Raw genomic sequence first — 7724 nt, forward strand, 5'->3', positions numbered from 1 at the left:
CCAGAGATGGCGTTCCTGGACCACCATAGTGGACATCGCACGGCCCAGAGACCGCACAGAGACCTTCGTCGCCCGTAGCACGAGGTCAGTAGCGGTGCAAAGTTATTTAAGAACTTCTGGGTTGTGCCCACCCTCGTGCAGGTCCTTCAGTGCCTTGGCCTGATGAACCTGCAACAACGCCGTAGCGTGTAGGGCGGAGGCAGCTTCTCCGCAGGCCGCATAAACACTGCCAGTCAGGGCCAACAAGTACCTACAGCCGTCACCGTAAGACCAGTCCAGCTACTGCCAGAAGTAGCCCCCCCCCCCCCCCAGAAGCCGCCAGGGGGAACCCAAGTTCTAGGCAGAGGCACGGGCACCCCACCCCTTTGTAGGAAACCGAGCCTGGTCCGCAACTCCGCGACAGTCATTTTCCCGCAATGAGAGCATGACTCATCCACAAACGCCACCTCAGCGCGCTTAACGCTCAGACACGTGAGGCAGCGATCGTGACCATCACTCGGCACCAGGTAATGACCACATCCAGAAACGCACAGCTGGAAGGGCATCTTTGAAAGGTATGCCTTTAAAAAGATGTCCACCCATGAATGCTCTTTTAGAAATTACTCTTTTAGTGTGCTGAAGCGCACAGGGGAGATGACCGCCTGCAACACAAACAGGGGGTAGTGCAGCCTGATGTGTGCAACCCACTCGACACGGGAAGAACCACCGCCGCTGAAGCTCCGTACCACCAGCACCAGCGCTTCCTAAGAGTGCGCTGAACTCGTTGAGTTTCTTCTCTACGAAGCAGAAGTCAGGAGCAGAATGAAACAACCGCTCAGCTCCGAAGCGAAAAGCTGAGTATGCGTTGCACCTGCTGCCTAATTATACTCGCACTGCGATCAGCGGCAGCTGGATACAATCATCGCATGCAACGTGACGTCGAGAGTGACCGACTGAAAGGGAACCAGTTTACTGCTAACTAGTGAAACACTCCATTAATATTACAAGCTGCATCTCAAAATACATGTTAGATGGAAATATTGTGCATTATGATCGAGTTTGTAGCTTAATTCACTATATTTGAAATAGTTTGAGCACTGCAGTTCAGTTGGTGACAGTTATAGGAATAGGAATAGGAAATCAGTTGAAAGCATCTAGTCATCTCATACCATTGAAGTGTGTTCAGTTTTTTGGTATATACAGTATAATGTATATTCAGTATAAAATTATTGTTGTATCGGATTGTATTAGTCTATTTTAAGTGATAGTCAATGTAAAAAGAGCAAACGGTTTAATGGAAAATATCATTCCCACTCCACATACTGTAGGGGAAACTGGGACTTGTTGTCACACATTTTACAATGAATATTCCTCATAATTGCCTTTTTTTTCTCTGTATATGCACAAAACATTTGATGGGAATTTGTCATTAAACAGCGTATTATTGAATTTTCAGTCAAGTATAGGTAGTAAAGCATTCATGTAACAAAACAATTAATAAAATAGTGTAAAAAAAGGTCAAATCTAAAATATCAAGGAATGTTTGTTTGTCAACAAATATTGTAGTTATCAATTTGTATAAATGTGCAGCATTTAAAATGTATGTGACAACTTGCCCCACTGTCACATTTATGTAAACTGCTCTTGTTTAGATAGCAAAGTTCAGCTTTGCAATTGACATTTGCCTTCATTAGTGACTCTAGTCTGAATTTGTGTGGTTTTATTTTTTTAATTTATTTAAACAAATAAATACATACATATTTTTTGCAGTTCAGTTCAGCCATTTAATGAGCTCAGAAACACTGCATGTCTAATCATTATACTATAAATATACCATAAGTATAAAATCCTGCGTTTTAATGGCAAAAAGATATGGATATGAGTGAAGATACTCATGTCATTTTGTCCATGTGTTTTACATAATTTGTGGTATGGTTTTTAAATAATACACTGCAAAAAATGGTGTAGAAACAGTTTTCAAAGCGCTTGTAAATTTCACAAATAATTTCAAAGAAATGGCAAATAATAATGAATTAAACATGAAATTTTGAAGAAGAAAGACTGCAATAGGCTCTTGTAAAACATACTCTTAATACTCTTTGTTTTTAAGCTAAAAAAAAATCATATTTTACATTGTATATTTGTCATCTTTCTTGTGTTGTTTGATATTTTTTTGTGTTCTTTGAACATTGCATTTAGATTATGAGCCACAGTAAACATGTTTTACATCTTAATTTCCTTCTGTATGTATTTCCATGAATATTTTTTCAGACTTGTGTGGCTATTTAGCAGATTTTCAAGCAGACATGAGCGGCTCTTGGATGTTTTTGTTGTTTAACATGTGATTCAGTGAATGACATGTCCTGTGTTTGTGCAGGCATGTTTTGGGCTGGACGTTTGGGATTTAGGCCTTCTGATTTAGATGGACCTCCCATACGGGACTGAGATGATTAAAACACTGAGCTTGATCTCAGATACACACACTCATTCTCTCGCTCTGAAAGCTTGTGTTTTTTTCCCGTCCTGTAGGTCAAATGGCGAAACCATATGAGTTCAACTGGCAGCGGCCTGTTCCTCATTTCATGCTGGAAGGAGCATATTTTGACAGATTTGATGAGGTATGAATATTTCTCTGACTCATTGACTTTGGTGTGTACTATGGTAAATCATAAACACACATAGTACATAGTGCACATGGTTTACCATCGTACACATAAATCATTGAATTTGTTTAAAATTTACTTTAAAAATTACAGTTTTAATACAATATTTAAAGTAATTATATAATTTACATGATATGATTTTATATATTTTTATATATATTGTATTTTTAAGAGAATATAATATTATTTGATATCACCAAATATACTTTATTTTGTATTTGTAATATTTTTATAATATATTGTTTTTAGGAGAATATCAGTAATTTGTGTATAATTGATATGATTTCATTTTTGTATATTAAATTGTATTTATATTATTTTTTTAAATTAATTTGTTATATTAAATGGAATTGTATTCTCATATTCCCCACTCTAATAGGAAAAAATGTCATTTTAAATAAAAAAAGTAATCATTATGGTGTATTTATAAATATATATATATATTTTAAATAATTATATGAAAATAATTTATTTTAAATCTTTATATTATATTATTATTTTTATTTTCTATGATATTTTTAGATTAAATTAAATGCATACAAATTAAGTTTTATTCTCATATTCTCCACTCTAATGGGAAATTTGTTTTATTTTAAATAAAAAAGTAATCATCATGGTAGTATATATTGTACCGGCTTTATTTTTTGCTGATTGAAAAAAAAAAAAAAAAAGTCATTATGTTCCATAGTTTAAAAAATATATATATATAATAATAATACACTAAAAAATGTGTCCATTTGAAAACAAACAGTCCAAAAACTACTAAATTTAATGTTCTGGATGCATTTCAGTAATGAAATACAAAGTAGTTTATTGGGTAAAAGGTGCGTAATTACACTTCACTTAATTAAGAGTTTTTTTTTGTTGTTGTTGTTTTTTTCCTGAGACCTGGACATGTTTTTATTAGATTCATTCAAGCTAGACTAAATAAAACAAAATTTATAGCTTAGCTGCTGTACATATACTATGGTTTATGATATGTTTGAAGTAACGTGGCCGGCTGCTTTAATCGCAGAGGATACTGTGAACATCTGTGTTCTCAAAGACACTCGTCCCATGGGAACATTCGCTCAGCCTGGAGAAGTTTATCTTGGAATAAAAGTTTTCTGGAAGGATGTATTCTCATGAACGACGTGTCAGAGACTGGATCTGAGCTGTTGAAGCGGCGTACAGATTTCCCATGAGGCTCTGAGAGCACTCGGAGGTCCCTCTCTCTGTCGATATGAAATGAAATTCAGCTTTATTTGTTTGTTATCATTATATCTTTGGCATTATCTCTTGAATGCGTAAATGGATGGGGATGGAATGTTGATTGTGTTGACTTTATGAAGGTGGTTTATTTTACTTTGTTTATTTTTTCCCAAGATGCAACAGGGAGAGTTAATTCAGCAGAAGATAAATAGAAAATTAATTTCTGCTTTCCTGATTGACAGAAAGTTTCTCATAGCAGCTCTCTCAGTGAACCTTAATAGTGTAATGCAACCCTTTATAGAACAAGTGCTGTAAATGTTACAAGCGCATCACGGTCTAATAAAGTTGTGATGTACTAACAAACATGTTTCAGATGAAGCTCAGTGTTTATTTCTGCTTTGTTTCCGTTGTTTGCAGGATCCGCTTGTCTTTGAATCAAACTGTTTTTTCAAAGTGGATGCTTTTGGATTCTTCCTGACGTGGAAAAGTGAGGGAAAGGTAGAAACTGTGTGAGAATGTAATGCATTCTAGTTTCTAGCAGCTTTTGGTTGTGTCTCAATTTATCTTCCATGCATTAAAAGTATGTACTTCAGTGGTGATGTGAAAGCACCCTATTTCCAGAAAATAAGCCTCACATGAGGTCAAAATGGCATTGGTGGAAATTAATAAAACCCCACACAGATTAGTTGCACTGGGGCCTGTTTCATAAAACAAGTTTACCAAATAAGCCAGGCTTATTTCAGTTAGTCTGACTTATTTTGAACCAAATCAACTGACAATAAGTCTAGACTAATTGAAATAAACCCGGCTTATTTGGTGAACTTGTTTTATGAAACAGGCCCCTGGTGCATAAATCTCATTTTAGTATTACATTCATAAACCATGTAAAATACTGGTCTGTGTTATTAAGGTACTATTATAGTGTTTAATTGGTTTATATTAGAGATGCACCGATTGCAATTTTCTTGGCCGATTCCGATTTCCGATTTTTTTGTTAGTGTGATCTGCCGATACCGATTTTTGCCGATTCTGATTTTCTTTCAAAGAACTATAATTGACAGCATACACAAACAAAAATCTACTTTTCTTTAACGCAAAGTTTTATTTTCATAAAAAAAAACAAGTAAAGAGTCATTAATAAAATAAGAACAAATACAAAAATTGCAAACAACAGCACAAATAAATGCAATAGAATAAAGAGAGCCATGAAACTAAGTTTTTCAGGTTAAGTAAGTTTTTATTCAGGTAAGAAATACTACAGAAATTAAAGTAATCAGATGTAAAATAACACATTCAGTGTTTTAAATTTTTGTAGTCTTCATTGTAAAAATTAAATACAGATTAATACTTACCATAAAAGTTATAAAATTCAAGAGCAGTCAAGAGCAGAAAGTGATTTTCCTTGTCTTTTGTTCTTTGATTAACATGACAGACAGCAGCAATTTCCTGGCTTTTTTTCATGATAACTGAGGTCTAGGGGCTATTTAACTACCATATAAGTTTCAAAACAGTCAGTCCACAGTAAAATGCACACAGCCTGCATAAAGTAGCTGTGATTTTTCACGAACCGTTGTGACTTCCGTAAAAAGTTGACGTCAGAACTACACAGTCACCGCCTTCAGTCACCACCCCGAGCACCGCCCACCATCCCACCCTCCTTTAGCCAAACCCCCAGACAACATTGCGTCCTTGCCATTGCTGAGCAACAACAACACGGAAACATGTCGAAAAGGTTAACTTTAACCACGAAACCAGATCTGCCGACTGCTTTGAATGGGCCACCTCCAGCTAGCGCTGTGACGTCGCTGACCCTAGTTACTTGTGGTTACCCTGGGCGTGCGTCACTCAGAAAACAACAGGCCAATCAGAAGAGAGGCTCATGAATATTAATTAGACAGGCCAAAATCGACCTGTTCTCAGCAGAGCTCCTGAGAGACGAGCTGTAAAAATATATTGAGATGGTTTTTGGTACTTATACCGCAAATATATATTCTTAAGGACATCAAAACCTAAAATAAAACTCCAGAAAGGTGTAAAATATGAGACCTTTAAGAGTTTATCCACGGACCCAATATACTGTTACAAAACATACGTTCTCTTTCTCAACTATTTAACGTTCCAAAACTGACTGTGTTTAACTGGATACTCGCCAAGATGGGCATTTTGACATGGGCATTTTTATGTATTTGAACGTTTTAGCGCAGCTAGCCACTCATTTTGGTATTTGTGGCTCACAAGTTGTTTGAGACTGAGCGTGGATTGTGCGCTCCACTAATATAGATCAGTGGTGGTGCGCGCGCGTTTTGGAAAGCAGTGAGACTGACCGGCCGATAACCGATCCGGGCCGATCATGAGGAAAATCGGCCGATTCCGATCCCTGGCCGATCGATCGGTGCATCTCTAGTTTATATTGGTATATTTTCCGTATTTCATTGAATTAAATTTAAACTTTTTTACTTTTATTTATTTTGCTTTTTTAACACGTTAAACTAAATAAAAATGAGAAATGTTGCGTTGACAACTAGCTGAAACAAAACAAGGTTTTTTTTTCAGTTAAAGTTTATTTTATTTTAAGTAACACACGTTTTTATTATGATTTTAAGCCTGAGACACACTGCATGATTTTAGCAAACCTATAACATCGTCTGGGACAGCCGAAGATTGTGCAGTGTGTTTCGGACTTTAGTTTTAGTTGACTGCAATAAAATACTAGAACATAAATCAAAACATTTACAAACATTATAAATACTATAAATCACATTGTATTATTACATTCAGAAATATTCAGTGTTGTTTTTATATGACTGAGAAACTTTCTAGTTTTTAGTATAGTTTTTTTACACTTTTATTTTTGTTTTATTCATGTACATTTAAAAAAAAATGTTTTTAGTTTTTAACAGATTTTATTAGATTTAATATTACATTTTTATATATAAAATAAAAATCTGTTAAATAATTTATTTATGTACATATAAAATATAACAAAATATCAATCTTACATTTTATAGATAAATACTATAAATATAATGTAAAATATGAAAAGTACATGCATTCAAAATTCAAAATAATACAAATCTGCTTTATCGGACTTTTTAACCGATTTAATTTGATTTATTTTTCTACATATTTTATTTTATATATAAATAAAAAGATCTATAAAAAAGTATGTATAAATTATACATCTATATAAATAATATATCAAAATATTCATGTAACATTTAATAAATTTAAATAATCAAGTATAAAAAGTATGTAAATGTATCATTATAAATATAATAAAAATCTGTTATATGTACATATACACATATACAAATATATAATGATTGAATCTTCAGTCAGGTTCTGTATATAATCTGACAGATTTTTATTTTTTAGATGGTTTTTTTTATAAATATTTAAGTTCTTTAATAAAACATAAATATATTAATAAAAATACTTATGTAAATAAAATAAAAAATTATATATAGAAAAACTGACCGCAGATTCAGCCTTTCCCTAAAGGATTTCAGCTGAAGGAAGGTCATCTAATTCCAGCTCCTGACATCCGCCTGTCACTGTGCCGTCACCGCTGCCGTGTCTTAAAGCACTGCTGATGTTATCGGCTCGTCTCGAGGGTCCGTGGTGACCCCTGGGATGCGAGCACTTGTGTTGAACTAGCAAGCAGCTGCTGCTTCGGGACCCTGTGTTGGTCTCGCCCCTGTGTTTTGTCTGAAACATGTGCTTGATTCATTATTAGATTTCTGGGAAGAAAGAGTGTTTGCATTAGGAGAGCCTTCGATGTGGCATCTTTATGTCCTGGAATCTTCTGTAAAAATAGCACACTCGTAAATCTCTAAGAGAGAAAAAACATGTTTACAAAATGGCAATATGTTTACAGCACATCATCCACTC

General features: G+C 34.7%; 1 protein-coding gene across 1 annotated transcript in view; it reads left to right on the plus strand.

The window, feature by feature from the left end:
- Positions 1–7724, plus strand: part of LOC107552868 (1-phosphatidylinositol 4,5-bisphosphate phosphodiesterase beta-4-like) — a 65738-nt gene that overhangs the window by 3836 nt on the left and 54178 nt on the right. The window contains exons 2-3 of the mRNA XM_016234906.1: positions 2509–2597; positions 4251–4331. Of these exons, the coding sequence (XP_016090392.1) occupies positions 2514–2597; positions 4251–4331 (165 nt within the window). The 5' untranslated portion in view covers positions 2509–2513. The remainder of the gene's footprint in view (positions 1–2508; positions 2598–4250; positions 4332–7724) is intronic.

This window comes from Sinocyclocheilus grahami, unplaced genomic scaffold (assembly GCF_001515645.1).
Source record: "Sinocyclocheilus grahami isolate Dianchi unplaced genomic scaffold, SAMN03320097.WGS_v1.1 scaffold460.1, whole genome shotgun sequence".
Lineage (NCBI taxonomy): Eukaryota > Metazoa > Chordata > Actinopteri > Cypriniformes > Cyprinidae > Sinocyclocheilus > Sinocyclocheilus grahami.